This window comes from Octopus sinensis, linkage group LG7 (assembly GCF_006345805.1).
Source record: "Octopus sinensis linkage group LG7, ASM634580v1, whole genome shotgun sequence".
Lineage (NCBI taxonomy): Eukaryota > Metazoa > Mollusca > Cephalopoda > Octopoda > Octopodidae > Octopus > Octopus sinensis.
This window is the reverse complement of record NC_043003.1, coordinates 39,233,007-39,256,871: the sequence shown is the minus strand read 5'-3', so window position 1 is coordinate 39,256,871 and position 23,865 is coordinate 39,233,007. Positions and strand designations below refer to the sequence as shown.

Here is a 23,865-nt window from a genome sequence, read left to right as displayed (position 1 = left end):
TATATACATATATATACAAGCATAGATATATATATATATATATATATATATATATTATATATATATATATATATATATATATATATATACCTATATATAGATACTTACTTACGTACATATACATACATACATATACATATATATAATATATATATATACATACATATGTATACATAAATACATATATATACATATCTGACCAGCCCAGATTTTCCCACTCCCACCCCCTCAAGAACTCACAACGACCTCGAATACACAAGTGCAAACAAGGGAGTCAGAGAAAGGCAGAATACCACCTATATCTGAACACTACTATGGAAGTATTCCTTTAAAAAAACCTTTCTTCTAATTTTTCTAAATTTTTCTAAATTTAATTATTTAATCGTTACAGTTGAAAAGGTCTCAAAATGACCGAAACCGGTACTGAAAGATTCATTATAAAATCATCTTAGCATTTTCTATTTTTGACTTGTTTTTTCATATATATATATATATATATATTTCTTTACTACCCACAAGGGGCTAAACACAGAGAGGACAAATAAGGACAGACAACTGGATTAAGTCGATTATATCGACCCCAGTGCGTAACTGGTACTTATTTAATCGATCCCGAAAAGATGAAAGGCAAAGTCGACCTCGGCGGAATTTGAAATCAGGACGTAACGGCAGACGAAATACGACTACGTATTTCGCCCGGCGTGCTAACATTTCTGCCAGGAAAGTGCGTGTCGTGTGTCGTGTGTGTGTGTGTGGTGTGTGTGTGTGTGTGTGTGTGTTCTTAACCTTTCCAGAAAGCAGCAACTAGTTTGTCTTATATACATAGCGTAGAAGGCAGCGCAAACAGTAGAAATAACAGCATCAGCTAGCATAATTATTCTGGGCATGTTGTCTCTTGTTACAATACCAGTTATGTCTGTCATGTAATTGTTTGTCTACATTTACACGGTTGGGCTTTCTTCTATATTTACACACGCGCAACACACACTCACACACACACACACACACACACACACACACACACACACACTTACACTCACACACACACACACACACAATTCACACATGTTTGTATATGTCTGTATAGGTGTGTATGTGTGTGAATGTGTATGTGCGTTTCTGCTTAGGAATACCATCGAGAAAAAAAATACGCAATATTCGTATTACACGAACATATTTATTTGTGTAAGGGATGTGATTCACTCAATAGCTACTCAGAGTTTTACACGAAGAGTTCGTTCAAGCAATCATAGAACGAATCCCTGAGGAAAAGTAACGATCCATCAACTTTATCTATCTATCTATCTATCTATCTATCTATCTATCTATCTATCTATCTATCTATCTATCTGTCTGTCTGTCTGTCTATCCATTTGTATATCTAAATGTCTGTCTATCCATTTATCTATCTATCTATCTATCTGTCTATCTATCTATCTATCTATCTATCTATCTATCTATCTATCTATCTATCTATCTATCTATCTATCTAAATGCTTGTATGTATCCATTTCCAAGTAAGTTTTAACTTCATAATTTCGATGCGCACTCTTATCTTATCTCTATTCTTCTATCTCCCTCTCTTATTCTTCTTCCTTTCTGTTTTTCTCTCTCACCCTTTCTCTATTCTTCTCCCCACCCTTCATCGTTCCCTCTCTCCTCTCTCTCTCACTCTTCCTCCTTGACTCTCTTGTTGCTCACACGTGACCAACGGTTATCTATCTTTCTTTCTTCCACTTCCTTCCTAAAGACAAGACGTGCTTTTACCTCAAAGTTCGTTTTTCCAGCGTTCACCACATCACATCGTCTTGGCTTAAGAACCCTCACCGTTTGTTTTTACTGTTTTGTTCTTCTATCCTGTTCTTGTTACCATTTTAACCCTCCGCAAAAAATCCCAAATGTTATTTAATTTGCTTTCCGGGAAGGATTGTTTTAATGAAGTCGTGTCTTGTCCCTACCTTCGAAACACGTAGTAGATAAAACAGGGGACAACTCATGAAGGGAATGTTCTCTATGTTGCTTGTCTTGTTTCTTTAGTTGTTCGGAAAAAGTTTGTTTTCTATGTTTTTGTTTTTTTATGTTCTCGAAGCAGACGTAAAGCTATGATTAATAACATGTAAAAACAAAAGCCGAAAACCTTCGACTGAAAGAAGGCAGCTTTCGACATTTCCCTTATTTATATCGGTGTATTTTTGCGTTTGTCACCCAACAGGTTGTCAACCGATATTAGTTTGTTTACGTCCCCATAACATAGCGGTTCGGCAAAAGGTGAGATAGAATGAGTGCCAATCTGGGAATAGCGTACTTGGGTCGATCTGTTGACTACTCGCAGTCCAATAACTGACACCAGTAAAATATAAACGATAAAAAAAGTATATGCATGTGTGCGTGTGTATGTGTTTAAATGTGAATATCTATGCGATGTATGTAAGTATATAATATATATATATATATATATATATATATATATATATATATATATATATATAGGGAGAGTTTACGAAAAAAAAAAGACGAAGACGAGTGGTGTACAAAACAAACAGTTGTATTAGTATAACGCCAGGAATAGAAAAAAGTCTTTTATGTTTCGAGCCTACGCTCTTCTACAGAAAGGGACACAGAAAAACATATATATATAGATATATATATATATATATATCTCTGACGAAATAACTATTAGTTTAAAATAGCATGTGCGTGTCATATCTAAAGTAGATACATCGTTGAAAGCCTAATACACTGCAGTATTCCCCCAGGAATAGCATTTCTATCGATTAATAGTGTTAGGACACAGGCGGAAATTGTTCAGTAACGGTAATAGCCTTGCTGAATGCGCGTTTCTGCCTCACGACGCTTCGTCGGTAATAAGTATCCACTGGCAACCGCATGCTAAGACAAAAACATTGATTAAAAAAACTATTAGTGTCACAATTAAACGACAAGCTGAATTAAAATTCGTAATGTGCGACAGAAGTAGCATAAATTCAAAGCATTCCAAAATATTTCAAAATAATTGCAACAGCAGTGATTTCTCAATGCCTTTAATTGCACGTCGTTATTTCTGTCTCTAGTTTTCTATTCTTCATAATCGTCTTATATTTTTTTTCTATCGCCTTTTCTCTCTATCATTCTCTTCGTTCTTCTCCCTTTCATCATCGCAGTCTCTTTGATGTTTCTCTTGGCACACCCATTTCTCCTAATTAATGTCTTTTTGTGAATATCGTTGTGTTTATTGCTACACAAAGTTGAATACCTTCCTCTCAGCCTTTCTTATACCGCCCATCTTTCATCTTGCCTAAACTAAACAACCTCAACGCTACAATCGATTTTATCAAGTAATATACGTGCATTTCTGTATTTTATCCTTTTAATTTTTGCCTTTCATTATGCGCATCTCAATATGGTTACTTTCTCGCTACCGCATTATAAGACCTTGTACAACCGAGTTTATCCAGGTGCAAGCGTATAACATCTTTCGAAGGTCTTAATGAAACGGGTCGCATTTGGGTCTCATTTAATATCGCATTAATTTTGCATAATCATTGTTTATTTTTGTTCCAGCGATTTGAATTATCAGTCCAACATGTTATTGAAACGATCGAAAGTGAATGATAAGTGTGATACAAGCATCATACCTCCTACACACACACACACACACACACACACACACACACTGAACACAAAGCATGTTTTGATTTCATTCCCTCTTTTATCCTTTTGATAATAAGTACTGTATGTAGAATTAAAAAAGAAACATTTTCTCTTATTCAAAGACGATCTCTATATTTAAGCCGTCGTCACTTTTGTCAGCACCGATTCACTAGCAATAATAATGGTAAGAAAATGGATGATAGTGATGAGGAGCAGATTGTGGATGATGATGATGATGATGATGATGATGATGATGACGGCAATAACGGCAATGACAACGATGACGAAAACAACGGCAATAGAAAAAAAAAGATAATATTAATAATGGAGGGTGGGAAATGTGTGCAATGTTAACAGTCAGCAGTTGGGTGTTTGCCAAAGGTTTTATACCCCCTACTCAGCAAAAGAGGTTACACTCCAGTGGCAAGACTGGGCTGTCAATTGAACGATGGTGTTTGCAGCAGGTATTCTTAATGAACGCGATACTACTACTATTAATAATGATAATAATAATAACAACACCAGCAGCATGAACAACAACAACAACAACAACAACAACAGCAACAGTAACAACAGTATCTAGAACAGCCGTAATGGTTTCTTTTTATAAGTGTTTTTCACAGAAGTACTTTTTTTACATCTCCCAGAATACTCGAGGACTGGGGTAGATGGAAGAACATACGGTTGTATTTGTGGAAACATGGCAAGCAATTATTCCGTATTTAGTTTATGGTTACAACAATCTCGTGTGGCACGTAGAAAAAAATTAATAAACTAAAAAAAAGTAATAACGATCTGCGTGGCACTCTGGGCAAGTTTCTTCTGCTATAGCCTCGGGCCGAACAATACCTTGTGAGTGTATTTGGTAGACGGAAACTGAAAGAAGTCCGTCATATATATGTGTGTGTGCGTGTGTGTGTGTGTGTGTGTCTTTGTGTCAGTGTTTGTCCTCCCACCATCTCTCGACAACTGATGTTGGTGTGTTTACGTCCCTGTAAATTAGCGGTTCAGCAAAAGAGACCGATAGAATAAGTACTAGGCTTACAGAGAATAAATCCTGGGGGTCGATTTCTTCGACTAAAAAAAAACCCCTTAAAGGTAGTGCTCCAGCATGGCCTTAGTTAAATGCCTAAGATTAAAAGAATATGAAACCATAAAGTCTATGATTTTTAAAAACTGTTATGAGTGCAGCCACCTAGAAGTTCTGAGTTCAATCGCAGGCAAAGCACTAAGGTGAATCGTAAGACACCTGAAGAAGGCTGTAACGTACCCCAACCGAAAGTAACAATCAAGTAACAATCAAGATAAGGACACCACTCCGACTAAAATTTCCTCATCTCAGAATATATAGAACTGTTATGAGAAATTGAGTCGTTCATTACAATAGTGAGATAAATTATGTAAAGCAGTTCCACTATGGTATGGAACCCATGTCGCATTGTTGACTTAACAAAACGGTACCTGTAACATTGATTTCATTAACGGTTGGGTACTTATCGCCTTGCGATATAGTATAGTAATTGCTAATAAGGTGGCAAATAGAGAAATTGATATTTTAGATAGGTTTACTCGGCGGCGAATTAGCAGAGTGGTTTCAGAGTGTTGGATAGAATGCATCGTGATGTTTATTCTGATTCCCTGAGCACTGAATTCAAGTCCCACTTCTGCCTTTCATTCTTTCTACCGTGGTTGATAAAACAGGGAAACAATTCAAGAAGGGTGGATTGGCGAAAATGTTAGAGAGTCGAGCAAGATGTTCTATGGCATTTGTTCCGGCTTACTGCGCTCTGAGTTCAAATCGCTCCGAAGCCAAATTTATCTTCCATGTTTTCGGGATCGATAAAATAAATAGTAGGAGTCTACAACAACAGCAAATTCCACGACTGTCCACCAGTTAATTAAATCATTAAATGCAAGATAGTTTTCGTCTTTTCTCTCTCTCTCCCTCCCTCTCTCTCTCTCTCTCTCCCTCTCTCTCTCTCCCTCTCTCTCTCTCTCTCCCTCTCTCTCTCTCTCTTTCAGTGTATGTGTGTATCTGCGTGTGTACCGTGTATATTTAGGAAGCGTGGAGAAGACGACGCATTCGTTATAACGCTTAACGAAAGAACTAAGTATCACGAGCCAACGAAGTCGCTCTTCTTGTTACTAAATCTCCTTCAAATCCCATCCTACAGTTGTCTGTAGAATGAGAAGGAGACAATATGTTATAAAATTCAGTTCTACAAACTCTCAAACAGATAAGATGGCGGAGGTTAGAATACTTTTCAGTTTGAGTTTGCATAAATTAGAATTGAGAACAACTACAACTAAATACCATAGAGAATTTGGTCAGATCTCTAACGTTTCTAACACTCTACAGCTCGCCTGGAGATCACAGTAATGAATTTATAATAAATTTGAGAAAATTAATAATTATTCAGTAACCAGAATAAGACTGTTCAGATTGCCAAAAAAAGAAAAAAAATACAAGTGTGGTACTAGTAATATAATAGCGTGTTTATTTCCAACGTTATCAACATTATAAATAGCAACAGTAGATTAATATTAGAGAATTTAGAAGAAATATTAGGGATTAAGTTACATTATTTTTTGACTGAGCATTGAGGGGAAACAGAAGGTACATGGCTTATTGGTTAGACAGTTGCACCCCACAGTCGCAAGATCGTAGTTTCGAATCTCGCAACGGGCAGTGCATTGTGTTTTTGAACCAAACACTTCATCTCGCGTTGCTCTGCGATTAATTGATGGCAGTCTCTGGTACTGCGACATCTGATCTGTGGCACACTGGGCATTTGTACAGACAATATCGATTTGACGGAGAGCGTGAGCTAATGTACACCCCAAACATAGGATCTCTATAAACAAATCATTTCTACGGGCTGTGGAACTCTCATCTGTCATCTACGATAGGAGAGAACACGAAGAGAGACAACTTACAATATATCTGACTAATACACAGGGTTCTAAGTTAATCTTGAAAAGCTTCTGTTTTTTTCACTTGTTCACAGTCTTCGATTATTTTTGTTCCACCCTTTTGGCTTCAAAGTACATTCAGTACACTTCTACTCTTCCATTTCCGTTCCTCATTCTTTATGCTGTTTTTACTTTGACTGCTTCGCACCTCTTTCCCCATCTTCACTTTGTATTCCAGACAAAGGGTCAATATCCGAAACGTTGAATTTTACTTTATTCTATCCCCTGAGTAATTATATGCTTGCTTACTCGCGTTCTGTGTTTCATTGTTTTCTTGATACTTCTTGGTTACACATTAAAAATGTTTTAGACTTAAGGAGAGTGAGCCATTAAGAGTTATATTACCTGGTTACAGAAACAATACATACAATCATAAAATACGGATCACGAAGTCATAGGTCTGATATACCGGGTGTCCCACCCCACCAAAAAGTTGACGTAATTTTTGAGTCTAACAACATAGCCAATTCGCACTCAAATGATCTCAAATTTTAACCAAATATGTAAAATCTAAGTTTGAATCGGGCATGCAAGTGATAATGACAATGTGCTGTTGACATGGCTATCCTGTTCGCCAGACTTGACACCTTGTGATTTTTTTATGGGGCTATGTGAAAGGACTGGTCTATATCGCACCTCTTCCTGCAAGCCTAGAGGAACTCAAGCAGAGAATCACTGAGGTACTAGAGAATGTTATACAAGACATTCTAAAGCGTGTTTAGAAGGAGCTGGACGTGTATCGTGTCATAGGCGGTGCGCATATTGAGCATTTGTGAAGCTCTGTGAAATCGGTTATAAAATCTACATTCTTCTGAATCTCTTGTTCGAATTTTGATAAATAATTTTTTTATTGTTCAACATAGAGCCTATTTAATTTCGTTTGTCGAGAACATGTAGTTACTCTGATTTCAAATAATGTCAATTTTTTTGAGACACCCTGTAGTTATATTTACACAAAATTTTGCTTAACACCTTTTGTGCACAGTAGTATTGTTATAGGTTTTAGCTATCATTTTGAATACGAAAGTAACAAGAGAATGTCCGATACTGTCATTATCGATACTGCCGTTGTCGTTGTTACTGAGTTTCAGGTTAATATTAACCGCGCAAACCTATGATCAAAGTCATTCAATCATTGCTTGATTGATTAGCATGAAACTAGCAACAATGAAGCTGTGAAATTTTCAATTCTGACATAATTATGTTTATACATAAGAGTGGGAACCGGTTTGTATGTGAGTGTGCGTGCGACGGGTGCGTGTGTACGCTCTGGCAAATGAAACAACATATTTAATATAGAATTATGAATATATTATCATAATTACAAAATATTTCCGTAGCCATACCCGTGCTTAGTGCATGCAATCACAAGTATGAAACACAACAAAATACGCGAAATAAGGAGTGGAAAGTCATGGTATTCTTTTCTTAATACATTAGTGAAAACAGTGATGAAATTGTAGGTGGGAATTAAAACCAGATTGAAATTATGGTCAGTGAAAAGTTAGAGCTGTCACACGTGTCATACAGGGCCCTGGGATATATTCTTTTAAGATAAACTTTGTCTTTAGCTTATATGTTTCTACTTGAATTTTTTGTTTTTAACTTTTAGATATAGATCTATATTATCCAATTCACTCCTCTTTTTAAGACAGGTAGAGTATGTTACTTGATGAACATATGACTTGTTATTTCTACGCGATCGAGTGACCACATATAAACGTCCTCGCTGTTGTTTTTACTCTTGTTTAACGCCTGAGCAAATTTCAATGGGTGAACCTATGACAAAAAAGCGTTCCAGCTATGACCATCCAACCATATTTTTCAGTTATAGTATGTCTGTGATTGAAGCCTCCAATATATTCTTAGGGTGTGATTCGAGAGAGAATATAGTTACTATTTCTAGAAAGTCGAAATAACTTGTAGAGGCTGGTTCCCTAGTTGGCAGGCATGAATGATAACAGACGTGATGGAGATCGACTTTAGTCTACAAGGTAGAGGGTGTGAAAGAGGAGAAGGAGGACGAGGAGGAGGAGGACGAGGAGAAGAAGAAGAAGAAGAAGAAGAAGAAAGAAGAAGAAGAAGAAGAAGAAGAAGAAGATGTTTTGTAGAACGTTAACTGAAAATCAAGTTTGGGTTATTGCCAATTATTTTTATAACTGTGATATGTTTTTTATTTCGCTTTTTATTTTTTTTTACCCACCCTGGGAGAGAAGGTTACAGTTGAATAGCAGAGGATGGTATGTCACGTGGTGAATAAGTATGGCATCTTGTAATGTCGCAGGAAATAAAAAGCCGCGAGGACAAGCAACAGCAGTAGTTTCCATAAAAAGCTCAACAACAACATAATGATGATAATAATGATAATAATAATAATAATAATAATAAAAATAACCACAACAACAACAACAATAGCAATAAGCATTAGGTGTAATTAAAAAAAAATACGCATTGGGTATGATAAAAAATATTCAGACAAATACATAACAAAAACACCAGGACTAACATATATATATATATATATATATATATATATATATAGATATATATATATATATATATATATATATATATATATATATATAATATATATATATATATAACATACAGTAAATAGTACTACTAGGCATATACCCAATGCACACAGTACTGCGCTCGGTAGTGCAGTGAAGGCACGTGATAAAGATAAAGCTACTGAATAAAATAATAATAATAATAAAATAATAATAATAATAATAATAATAATAATAATATAATAATAATAATAATAATAATAAGGCACATGCATCACAACCATGTCGCCCACATATGGTTGTGATGCATGTGCCTGGTGTACCTTTATCAGACGGGTAGTCATGATGGGTATATTGGGCTTCGTATATTTTACCCCAGTGTCACTTTGATGGCATGAACTGCTCTCTCACTCAATAATAATAATAATAATAATAATAATAATAATAATAATAATAATAATAATAATAATAATAATAATATAATAATGATAATGATGATGATGATGATGATGATCTGAAAAATAATATAAAATAGCACGTACTACCGAAGGCACACAGAATTGTGTCTGGTTACTAGTTGTGCAGGAAAACAAAATGCACGCAATAAAAATAAGACAACACGATGGAAAATATTTCTGTATTTGCCAGAAGGACAGCTTAAATACAAAATATTCAAATACTTAACGAGGACAGGTATTTTGTAGAAGGGCAAAGCACAACAACAACAGCGGAATGAAAAGATCAACTTCACAATCGCAATAACAATAACAACACCAAGAGTAATAATAATAATAATAACAACAGTAAAAGAACTTCAAGAATAACCACAACAATAACAATAGCAGCAACAACAACATCAACAGCAATGACAATAATGGTAACTAGAGCAACAACAAGAACAACAATACCTGCCGCTGCTGCTGCTGCTACTACTACTACTACTACTACTACTACTACCACCACCACCACCACCACCACCACCACCACCACCACCACTACTACTACTACTACAATATTAATGAAATTCTAACTTTGGAAATGACCACCAATTTATAGTTCGAAGAGACCAATCAAACATTACATTATTTATATCCTTTTTTATTGATCCAGTGTGGAGTGATAGGTAGCGTGACATGTAGATATTTTCCCTACTGAAATTTAAAGTTGACCGCAAAAGGACTTAACTAAATCAGCTGTCAGTCATGTGTGAGTTGAATTTGGTTTGGTAACATGTTTTAGGTGTTTCTGTAGTCGCGAGCAGTTGCAGACACCCTCTCGGCACATTGATTCTTGACACAACGGTGTATCTAAGACGTGACAGCTAAAGGCAAGAGGGTTACCCCAACCCTCGGCTGATATACTCATTGCAGATAATAAACTAGAGTAACATGAAGTGAAGTACCTTGCTCAATGACACAAAATGCATCCAATTACAGGGATTGAATTCACGAACTTTTGTCTTGAATTGAACGCTCTAACCACTAACCTATGGCGCATACGATGGTAAAGATGCATTGCAAGGCAATTTTTTCACAACAATGGAAGAATAATCAGATGGCGTAATTGACAGAACAAACAATTCAGTCAAATAAAATCTCAGTCCGAACAAAGAGAAAGGTTATCAGCATTAATAATAAATTTTATTGAAAAGTCAAGGGAGACAACTTCGAAATGCAAATTAATAAAAGAAAACTAAATGGAGATATACAGAGGGAAGGGCATCTTATCTTTCGTGTGTACAGTGATAATTCTATATATGCTTCTGTCTTGTTAGACTTCTTCCAGCAAAGCATTTTCATATTTGTAGTTACTAGATCTTAGAATGATTGTACAGATTAGGAGTTTGAGTGGGAGAAATAATTTATTGATGATATAATTTAAAATAACAACATAGGAAAATAACTTAAAGATAGCTTCGCCGTGAATAACACTCACATGTGTATGTATATGAGTATATATGTAAGTGTGAGGAGGGAAGGCTATTATCTATTATATAAAATCCGTTCTGTCTGTGTGTGTGTATGTGTTTTCTAGGATCTCGGGCATCCTCCATCCGATTGCGCTCAAATTTGATATGTGTTTACCGACGGCATCAGGGCGTGTATAAGTCTTGAAAAAATTACAAAAATCGATTCCAGGTGAGAACGCGATCGATAAAGCCGCGGGAACGTGCATTTGTACGCGCAAGTACATCAGCTGTTGTGAACGATACTACGCGTACGCGAGAAAAATGCACGTTCAGTTTGCGCAAAACAGCCGGCTGGCTTGAAATAATGCCACAAAATGGGACGGTCGGACAAGTTGTTTCGAGAAAATTTGGTTTAAACGTTTGACAACTCAGCACTGTGGGTGTTTTGCTCGTACTTAATATAGCGAACGAAACAAATTATATCTGTAATGAAAAGGGATACAAAAATAATCTTTGATAATTCTTCATAAATCTAGCCAACAAAAGTATTAGAATCTGCAGTTAACAGAAAAAGATGAATACAAAATCAGTATTTCTGATTCAGAATATATTATTTAAGGAATCTCAGCCTCGTTTTGACATATATTTATCTTCATTCAGATTCTTTTCCATTTCTATTCCAGTTATACATTTTGAGTCCTGGCACAACGATATCATACCACGGTACTAGAATACCACACCTGGGCAAAGAAAAGGCTTCTACGCAGTATTTCGATCCACTAAATACAGCTGGTAAACTTGTCCAACCTCACGCCAACTTTTATTTTAAAAAACCGAAGAATACATTAGACTATGTAAAAGAAAAGGTCGTGATTGTTATTGCTTAAAAACTTTTTATCATAACTCTGCAGGATTAAGCATGAGCTGCAACTAAACGACAGACGTCCGTTTTTATTTATTTTTTTATTAAATTTTGAGAATTATGTATATGTGTACGTGTGCAAGTATGTACGTATGCATGTTGTCATAAGTAAACATATATATATATATATAATATATATATATATATATATATATATATATATTATATTAAATTAGAGATAAAACCACTATTAGGCAATCATACAATGAAAACTTAGGCCAATAATAAGATTATTTAATTTATATTATTTAAATATATAACAAAATTAGTAAAAAAATATAATTAATATAACACTACGATCGTTTCATGGCTGTTAATTTCTTTAAATTTTCGAGTTACAGTCATTCATCAGGTGGTTTAAATATTTAACTTGGCGAAGTTTAATCAATGAGTCCATTGATTATATATTTAAATAATATAAATTAAATAATCTTATGTATTGGCTTAAGTTTTTCATTGTATGATTTGCCTAATAGTGGTTTTATCTCTAATTTAATATATATTTTACTATAAAATTGGATTCAATCCTAAATCTGATTTTCCCCTGTAAGTTTGGATTTATTCCCAAATATTTATTATTAATTTATATATATATGTACATACACGCGCGTATATATATACAAACAAACATACTTATTTATACATACTTATATACATATAAATTTATACATACATACACAATATATGTGTGTATGTGTATATGCGTGTGTGTATGTATGTATGTATGCATGTATGTATGTATGTATGTATGCATGTATGTATGTATGTATGTATGTATGTATGTATGTATGTATGTGTCTAAATATCATATGTGTGCTCATACCATTTCATGTACACTTCTTTCTATATCTGTTATTATATACATGTTTTGAGAGGATTTGAACACTATATTAGCGATGGTATGTAAAACATGCTTATAATGCTGCTGAGATTTAGAATCATTCGAGAAGTATTTCTGATAATTTATTAGAGTAATTAGTATCCAGAAAATCTTTGGCAAAGCACTTAAACCGACACGTGCACTTTACCTGGAATACCACGTTTCATGGAATGTACACTGACTGTTCTTATGAGGTAATGTAATTTTTCATAAATTTTGTGATTTATTTTTTAAAAATCTCGCTCAGAATTTCTTTGTTTCAGTCGTATATAGATCAACTGATCTATATACAAGGGGATGCTGGAAAGTTCGTGGCTCTAAGGATTTCGAGATGGACCTGGTTGCAGGCCCAGACTTCAGTGTTCTTTTACAGAGATTAAAAAAACTGAAGGATCGCTGCAATAAGTATGTGAATCTGAGAGAAGAATAAGTTGAATAAAATCATAATTAACTGAGCCTCCTGTATTTTCTTTTGCCAACAGCCAGAACTTTTTTTAGCAACCCCTCATATTCATAGAATCAGCTTGTAAGTGGTTGAGTGTGAGAAAAAGATCGGCCTTTGAAATACTGATACAATCCATTTGAAGGGATTATTTAAAGTTTCCGTTCACCAGTTTCTCTCACGAGACTTGGGTCGATCCCAGACTATGGTAAAATATATTGGGTTGTCCGAAAAGTTCGTGCCGATTTAGAGTAGCTTACCGTTCGACTTATTTTAGAACATGGTTGAGTCTATAAAATAGGATTTGACTACACCTCCATTTAGAATACAGTTTAAGCTATCTTTTCGTGGAAGAAGGTTTATGTTCCTATAACCTGTGTTAATTCTGTAACCCTTTAAAATAGAAGATAAGAAAGTTCCTTTTCGGCACTTGATGCTATTGGAACCAGACAAAAATTGCTGCATCTCGGCTGGGATGTGTTACCCCACCCTCTATATTCACCAGATATTGCTCCTTCGGATTTTTACTTATTTAGGTTTGTGCAGAATAGTCTTAATGGTAAAAAATTTCAACTCTTTGGATGACGTAAAAAGATACCTTGATGAATTCTTTGCCATGAAGCCACCTCAATTCTGGAAAGAGGGTATTTTCAAGTTAAAGGAAAGATGGAGACGCATTGTGCAACAAATGGTTCATATTTGGTTGATTAAAAATGCAATGGCAAGTATTTATTGCCCTTTTTCTTTCCTTTAAAAATCGGCATGAACTTTCCGGACAACCCAATATTTGTCTCGAGATGCCTCAATGTGGAATTACATATGTGTCCTTAGCAACTGTCAGTGAACTTACGAACCATCTGGCTGTATTGTGCTTACTTAGTAAAGTAGTAAAGATTCCAATTAGATCTCTTTACTATTATAATCCGACGCGTGATCACTAAAGGCCTGAAATGATGTCTTAAGTCCAAACTATTTGCATCGATGTGAGCATGCAGAAAGCAGCAAAGTATACCAATGCAAATCGAGAAGCTATACTTACCGACGATGTATTACAAGTAGACTCGTTCGACAATGTCACAGGCAGTAACATGACTATGTAATCAGAGCAGTTACGACAAACTGGAAGCTGGTTGTCGGTTACAACAACCACCCATTGGTGAAATTCGGAGAGAAGATTGTTTGCTTTCGCCTATATCAGAATTTTATTAAAAAAAAAACAAACAAAACAAAACAGAGAGTGAGAGAAGACAAAATAAAACAAATAAAATTTCAATGAAATTGAGATCGAATCGTATATGTGCAGCCATTTAAGTCGAAGCTGATCAATGTTTCTACTATCTTTCTTTCATAAACCTTTCTACTATAAGCACAAGGCCTGAAATTTGGGGAAAGGGGATAGTCGACTACATTGACTCCAGCACTCAACTGGTACTTATTGTCTTGATCTCGGCGGTATTTCGTTCGTAAGGACGGACGAAATACCGCTAAGTATTTTGCCCAACTCGCTGACGATTCTGGCAGCTCACCGCCTTTCTTTCTTTAATAACATACGATCTATGATGAACTCCGATGCACATAAGACTGGAGTTTTATTCGGCTTCCGTGGTGTATAAGTGACTAGAATTACAGCATTCCACCTTGAACAGGATGTCAGTCAATGTTAGTATTAGTTTCTCAGTTATTTCTAGAACTCATTTACAGCTGAGTGAAGTAGAATGACCTGAAAGTAAATATTTTGCTCAAGAATGCAGCGGTCTGGGAATCGAAACCTCGATTGTAAGATCGTGAGTGCAACAGACTAACTACTAGGTCACACGTCTTCACTTTTATAGAGCATACATTTATTTATTTAACCAATCATTATTCAACCGTTCGACCGAAAATTTTCTAAATGTGGCTTGACAATATTTTCGGCCAAAACGGGTGTAGTGTGATCGTTTATATAGCTGTATGATTACGTAGACGTATAAGTATTTATCTGCATATATGTGTGTGCATGTGTTTGTGTATGCGTGTGTATACATACATACACACATACGCGCACATATATATACACTTACGCGTACATGTTTGTATATTCTTCGTACAAATATGAGTTATATGTAACAAAGAGAAAACAAATTATTTTTATCTTTTAGAGCGGTGAAACTGGAAGCTGATAAAGATATAAACAATAGCGTGAAAATTTGGGGATAAAATCCCTTTGGATAGAGAAGTCAAAAGCTGCACTGACCCTGTACCTACTGGAAATGGTGCAATACATATGACCATATAAAGGGACATCATACTAACCTTCTCCCAAACTGACTCTAGAGCCGTCGTGTTACCGAAAGCTAGAAAGTTTCTGGTGTCCATTTTACTCTGTAGATTCTGAAAGACATTGTCATATAGCACTGAGCCAATTTCGTAGGTTAGGAGGAATGTGGAACCTTGTTCGTTGTAGGAATCAAATATAGATGTTAACTCTGCAATATATGACAACAACAGAATGATATCTTGAAATATATACATATATATGTATATGTATATACACACACACACACACACATACATATATATATATAAACAACTTATAAACAAGGGCAAAAAAAGAATTTCAATGCCGAATAAGCTGAAAATAGACTTAATCGTCAATAACCATATAATTTATCACTATAAGCACGCGTCTCGAAAGCAAGCCGATAGAAATTTCTAAAAAAATTCGTTATTGTCGTATCGGGTACTTAAGTGTGCTCATGACTTAGTATCTATTTCTTTTATGGGTACAAGTAAGTATCTCATTTATTTTCTTATCGTATTTACCGCTGATGACGAGAAAATTCTAAATGAATTAACTCAGAAATTGGGACCGATCCGATAATAACGAATTTTTTTAGAAATTTCTATCGGCTTGCTTTCGATATGGTTATTGACGATTAAGTCATTAGTGTCAGTGTTTTACGGTTGTGATCATGTTAGTAGTAGTAGTAGTAGTAGTAGTAGTAGTAGTAGTAGTAGTAGTAGTAGTAGCAGTAGTAGTAGTAGCAGCAGCAGTAGTAGTAGTAGAAGTTTTGGTGGTGGTTGTGGTGATGGTGGTGGTGGTGGTGGCGGTGTTGGTGGCGTTAGTGGTGACATTGGTTACAGTTTGTGATGAAGGTGGTGGTGCCGTTGATGATACGTGTGGCAATAGGGATGACCGTGGTGATGGTGACGATAGCGGCGACGGCGGTGGTGGTGATGGTGATGGTGGTGGTGATGGTGATGGTGGTGGTGGTGTTGAGAGTGGTGGTTTTAGTGGCAGCGCCTGATGTAATGGCTGCAATCCTAGTTTTGGTTTTGGTGATGCGGGATGGATCTATTGAATAGAAACGGAAACAAACAGCAAAAAGAAGCAATTAAATAGAATGTACCTTTGTTGTCAGCATCATATATAACAGTCAGGGTATCCAAGGAAATATTTATTTGTCTGATCAGATCAGAAAAGAGAGCTTGGTAGTCTGCAAATGATGCCCTCATCGATAATGCTGGTGGCATGAGTTTAGATTGGGACTTTGTAAATGATGTCTCGTATCCGGGCAGGAAACCAAATACGCTAATGTATGGAATAAAAAGCTGCTCACAAACAACAAACAAGCAGTTTTCGCGACTCCGGGTTCGTGTGTCCAAAACAATAATTAATTCGTTGGAATGGTTTTGGCAGACTGCAAAATATAGAATAAGATGTTGCTTAAAAAACAGAAATCTTTCACGATGGGACAGAACAAAATAGAAATAAATATCAAATAATAACGGAATGAAGTTTAACAATTTGATAGTCAATTAGTCAGTTAATTAATTAATTTGTTAGTGGAATAAATCCAGAAGAGTGGTAGCTAACAAAAATTCGATTGCTGTTTGAGTTATCTCCCCTTCGACGAAATGTAATGTTGAAAGAACTTTCAATACTACAAGCCGTCGAATTGAGAGAGTCGTTAGAGTGTTGATTAGAATACCTAGCTATATATTTTCCGGCCTTGTCCACTCTGAGTTCACATCCAGCTGAGACCTAATTTGCCTTTAATTCTTTCGGAATTGATAAGTAAAGTACTAGTTAACATAAATAATATATCATGCCAAGATCGATTTTCCTCTCTCTCTTTCTTTCTTTTTCATCCATATCCCACTCGTTTTTCTTCACCATACTGCACACAAGACATCAGTTTACGGCAACTAAATTTCAACCAACTACTCTGTCTTTATTATAAACATACAAACATTTTAGTATTTTAGTAATAAATGAAAAATAAATGATTCAAGTATTGGTTTTTGGTTATACACTAGCATATGTAGAATACATGATGTAGTTGCATTTAACAGAACTTGAGTGATTTATTAAAATGCTAGCCTTTCACTGAGAGAAGATTTAGGGCACAACGTGAGAGATAATGGTGTAAAGAGAACTGATATTTATGGTGAAACTGGAGGGCCAGGAGAGAAGAAGGAGTTAAAGTTAAAGAGGAGGAGGGCATGGTTGGTATCGTAACTGTGGGAGGGAAGGGTAGCAACAAGGGGTGCAAAGAGGTTGTTGCTGTAGGTGGAGATGAGTACGGCGGAGCAGTTACAAGCAGAGACAGTGAAGCAGGAAGGGTTTCCGGGTTTGTGGATCTCGAGGAATAAATAGATAATTGGGTTACTAGAGGTTGCGGACGTTGCGGAAGGAGTTAGTGAGTGAGGAAGGAGCAGGAAATGAGCTGAAAAGCTGGTGGAGCAAACAAGAAGGTGGTTGTGAGCTTGGGATCAGAGGGCATGGGATGATAGAAGAGGCTGTAACAGAGTTGTCGCATTGCTTTGGTTGTATGTGTGTGCGTGTGTGTGTGTGCGTGTGTGTGTGTGCGAGAGAGAGAGAGAGAAAGAGCATGTGTGTATGAACAGGAAAAAGAGAGAATGTGTGTGTGTCTGTGTGTACATGTATGTATTTCATGTGCATCTTTGTATGTATGTATGTATATATATGAATATGTGTATGTATGGCGAAACCTGCTAGGCAATTTTCAAAAAGTGGTTGAAGATCGAAAAGGCACCACAGATTCCCCACTGCATAAAACTACAGTTTTTTTGTCCGCCTATATATCGACGTTACTAGATTTGACAGTTTCCTTTGAATGTTATCATTGTTGGTGTGAAATGTTGGCCTAGTTTGCATTCGTATTTGGGTTTAAGTTAATTATTACTCTTGGTAATTCGTTGTTCTGATGTTTGTCAATAGTAATGTGAAGAGAGAGTGATGGAGGGCGAGAGAGAGAATGAGAGAGAGAGAGAGAGAAAGAAAGAGAGACAGTGGGAAGAGTTTGAAGTTTAACAGTACCCCATCTGTCTGTATTAGTCGAATCTATTTTAAAATGTTTGGTTTATTTTATTGCTTTTTTTTCATAAATAATACTTGTGTGTTGCTATAATAAAAAGGCTGGTTGTTTATATTTGGTCAGATAGAAACGCAAGTATGTACGAAGATACAGATGTCTAAGTGTGAGACAGTATAATTACATTTATACGGAAATACATTTATACAGTTTATACATATATGTATATAGCTAAAGATATAACTGGATAGATTGAGAAACGAATAGGCACGAATAGTTGTATAAAGATGTGTGGAGGTGTATGCCAAGGTGTATATAGTCAAACTATGAAAAGTATAATTTTATATTTTCTACACAATATGTTAACTTTATGCAACGCAACATTTAATTCATTCTACCATATGTTCAAGATGTGTGTATATATATATATATATATATATGTATGTATGTATGTATATATACATACATACATACAAACGTGTGTGTATGTGAGGATCAGATATAGAGGCACGTTATGAATGGAAAAAGAAGCACATGAAAAACAAGGAATACTTATGGAATCTATAAATGTCAGGGAGAAAAAAATGCTGACGTTGCTTGTAAGTGTTTAAATTTGAGCATCAAGCCCACAGGTTCATAATGTCGAAAAGCATTCAGATTTGTGAGGCGTTTAGGTGGCTGAGAGTATTAGACATCTCCTGAATGGTTTGCCACTTCTTTGCAGGGTTAATTCCCAGTTGCAACTGGAGCAACTTCTAATGGAGTGCTTCTAAGGCCGTGCTTCTAAGGCCGTGTATAAAACTAACGACCGTAATCTCATTGACTCCAATGATGTTAGATGAGCAAAGTAAATCCAGCAAGTGGCAATGTTTTATAATGGATTTTAAGTTTTACAAAATTTCTAATTAACAGATCTGAATAGAAAAATGAAGGAAGGACATCAAGAAAAATACATATATAACAAAAAGGTACATGAAGAATAATGCAATGATCATTAATCCTTAATATATAATAAATTTGGAGAAACAAAATATAAAAAAAAATTATGTAAAGGTTTGCAGCCGCAGAATTAGGTTGCAAAAATAAAGCTAAAACACATTTAATACGAATATAAGGCTATATTACATGTGTGTGTGCGCGCACACACACACACACACACACACCACATACACACACAAACATACACTCACACACATACACACGCACACAGCTTGTTATTTCTTTATTGCCTCCAAGGGGCTACACACAGAGGGGACAAACAAGGAAAGACAAACGGATTAAGTCGATTATTTCCAACCCAGTGCGTAACTGGTACTTATTTAATCGACCCCGAAAGGATGAAAGGCAAAGTCGGCCTCGGCGGAATTTGAACTCAGAACGTAGCGACAGACAAAATACACACACACGGCTTGTGTCTTGGGAAGGTCATTACACAAATAATAATAAACACACGCAATTCTTTTAAAGAATGCATCACCTCCAAACTGCACACTAAATCCATTAATTGGTCGGCAGGAAAATTTTTAAAACGTCAGTGTGGGTGTTTATTATTAAAGGACACAACAATATTCATTTCAACACACGAATTCATATCAAGAATCTTGTAAGCAAAATACAAAAATGAAGTCCGTAGTTGGCATAAGAAACAACTTTCAGGAACAATAACAGTTTATTGGCGTAGAAGGTTGTAGGTTTCTCCCATATCGAAGTTCGATAAACTGAAAAAAAGTTATTTTATATTTCAAGATTAGCGTCTTGCATTGTTATGAATACAAACAGATATCCAAAATGAGAGATTGGAATATGTAAAATCAAGACTACATCTGTTTCATAACCAGCAGAACGTCGGAAGTAATAATTTCTCAACGAGGGATACTCCACTAACTATTCATCAGGCCGAAAACACCTTAGTTAAAGGAAGGTTATGTTGTCGTCAAGAGATCCCGCCGAGTTAAGGTATCTTTGTCCTGATGAATGGCTAGTGGAGTACCCCTCCTTAAATAGTTATTAATTCCGAAGTTCTGCTAGTTAGGCAACAGATGTAGCCTGGATTTTACCCGCTCCATTCCTCAATTTGAATTATTATTCGCATTCATAGCAACCCTAGATACTAATCGTCATAATATATATGTATATACATGTGCATGTATTTATGTATATATATATGTGTGTGTGTGTGTATGTATGTCGATAAATATGCGTATATATGAATGTGTGCTTATATATATACATATAGATAAATACATACATACATACATATATTTATACACACGAGTGCGTACCTGCGCGCACACACACACATACACCCATTTTAATGGACAAACGGGATTAAAAAACATACGCAATGTAGCATAATTTATTCATACGTTCGAAGCTGATGATTCAATCCATCACAACGCAAAGTTCCTTTCTATGTCTGCGTTTGTTTATTTGTAAAATGTGACTAAAAATAGCGTTGAAACATATAACAACCTAACTTCCGACTTCCGCTAACGATGAAAATATATACAACATAAATGTATCATTACGAATTCCATTTAACAAGGAAAAGCTCGCTTTCATCTAACTTTCTCTTCTTGCTGTTTGTAACTGCCTCTGTCTAACATTTTTGACTATCATTGTTAACAGTCTACTACACACGAACACACACATATATTCATATATGAACATATATATATATATATATATAGAGAGAGAGAGAGAGAGAGAGGTAGAAAAGAATTTCGTTGAAGTGATCTTCTCCACGTGCTAAGTTGTAGTGAAAAAGTGTATGGTAAAAGAAGGAAATTGCATACAGTTTGTATATTTTTAATTTATTTTTACGGATAGAATATTATGATAGTCTACCGGTTTCGCATTTCGCTAATCATGACATTGAAATTGGTGAAGATATTGCAATTTCATATTTTCTTAAAGACTTTTTGTCCATGTTGCTTGTATGAGAGTTTGTTTGTAAAGGAAACAATATATACACACGTGTGCGCGCGCGTGTTTGTATAAATCTGTTGATTCACAGAAGCGATAAATTACAGGACCAAATACAAATTTATGCATACATTTATATATATAAATATACATATACACATAGACATATATGTTAACACTTATATACACACACATGTATGCATGCATATGTACACACACACATACATGCATACATACATACATACATACATACACATACATACATACATACATACATACATACACACATACATACATACATACAGACAGACAGACAGACAGAAAACATTTTGTACCTATTTATCAAACAATGAATCTGTATTTTCCCTCTTCTGCTTCCTATGTAATCAATTAAATAATAAAGATACATACATACATACATACATACATACAGAAAGCTTTTTATACCTATTTATCAAACAATGAGCCCGTATTTCCCCTCTTCTGCTTCCTATGTAATCAATTAAATAGTAAAGATTAAAATACAGAGGTATCTTATACGGTGACTTTGCAGTGATAGATAGCACCTTCTAAAACTATTAAAGAAATCATTGTCAACTTCATATGAATTCATTTTCGTTCAGTTTCAAAATGATCACCAAAAAGAAGAAAGTATTTCCCGTTTATATGTTAAGATATTTATGAAAGTAACTTCAGAAACCATCGCAGTTTTATCTTTAGATATTACAAACGTGTTTATTCGTTTTACATATCTGCTCTGTTAACGTTCTTTATAGTAATTTTTGATATACATAGGCGCAGGCGTAGCTGTGTGGTAAGAAGTTTGCTTCCCAACCACATGATTCCGGGTTCAATTCCTTTGCGTTGCACTTTGGGCAAATGTCTTCTACTATAGCCTCGGGCTAACCAAAGCCGTGTGAGTCGGTTCGAATGGGAAACTGAGGAAAGCGTATGTCTTTCGTGTGTGTGTGTGTGTGTGTGTGTGTGTGTGTATGATAGACTCTCCCGTCGAAGACGATGTATGAGTTTCAGCTTTCGGTGAATGAGAGAGTTGTTGATACTGCTACCCTCGTTTGAGTTTCTTGACTTATTATAGGTTCATGAGGGATCTTGGACAGCAAAAGGTCAACTTGTTTCTTGAAAATATTTACCCCAACTCCATATACATCCCTCAGGCTTTTAACAAAATATTAAATAACGGTGGACCCTGGAATCCCATGCTATTATAGTACTTGGTCCTAATAGTGCAATGACGTCCTGGTCGAGGGCTGATTCTAGCTGCGATTATCTCATCTTTTATTCGAATTGTATCTGTGTTCTTTCTTTTTAAAGGCGAAAGCGCATGATTTGAGCAATATTTGGTAGCTATTTCTTGCATCCCAAGCAATGGTATAGAGGCCCGTCCCGCCCCTCTTTGGTTTCTTGTGGTCAATATTTTGTTTGGTTGAAGAGTATTTTCCTTTGGGTTAACTGCTTTATATGATTAATTGTTTAGATTATATAAAATGTTTAGTTTAAATTAAAGTGTTTGGTTTGAATAAATTGTTTAGTCTTAGTAAAGTGATTTATATAAACAAAGTATTAATCGCAGAACTGGAAGAATTGTTACCGCGCCAAAAAGAATGCTTAGCAGCATTTCTTCCAATTTTATGTACTATATTCCAATTCCAACAAAGTTGACTTTGCCGCTTATCCTTTCGGGGCCGATAAAATAAGTACCAGTTAAGCATTGTAGTCGATCTAATCGACTTAGAAATTGCTGGCCTTGTGCTAAAATTTGAAACCAATATAAAGTGCTTAGCGTAAAAGTCTAGGAAGTAGATTATGGTGCAAACGTCTAATAGGGCAAAGAGAGGCATTTGAATGGTAAACTTAATCCTCTGTCAATTAAACATCATGAGATGTGTCTTAATAGATTCCGCTCCGATGCAAACATTTGGAAAAAATCTCCATTCTAGTGATAACTTCTCTTCTTCCAACAACTCTAGAAGACTATGAAAAGGATTACAGACACTGACTTTCTTTTTCTTACTCACAGATAACAGAAAATATGGTGAGGTGTGTGAGGAGAACATAAATAGGGGTAGATGTAACAAGGTATTGTAAATGAGATTTCTGCCTGACTTCCATCAGTATCGAAGAACGGACAAAAAAATCCCATACAACTTTAACTCGACTACCATTCAAGCTCTAATAGCCGCCGATCCTCCCGGCCGCCCACTCGTTTATAACCACAATCCCCAACAACGTCATACAAGCATCCGACCAGAGCTGAAACCATGCATTAAATCTGACCAAGTATGTACAACTGGCGGCTATCTCGGTAAATATC

General features: G+C 35.6%; 1 protein-coding gene across 2 annotated transcripts in view; it reads right to left on the bottom strand.

The window, feature by feature from the left end:
• Positions 1-23,865, bottom strand: part of LOC115214390 (ionotropic receptor 25a-like) — a 97,680-nt gene that overhangs the window by 38,919 nt on the left and 34,896 nt on the right. For both annotated transcript variants that reach the window (XM_036504719.1, XM_036504720.1), the window contains exons 4-6: positions 16,680-16,970; positions 15,583-15,755; positions 14,330-14,479 (exon numbers count right to left, since the gene is read on the bottom strand). In XM_036504719.1, the coding sequence (XP_036360612.1) occupies positions 14,330-14,479; positions 15,583-15,755; positions 16,680-16,970 (614 nt within the window). The remainder of the gene's footprint in view (positions 1-14,329; positions 14,480-15,582; positions 15,756-16,679; positions 16,971-23,865) is intronic.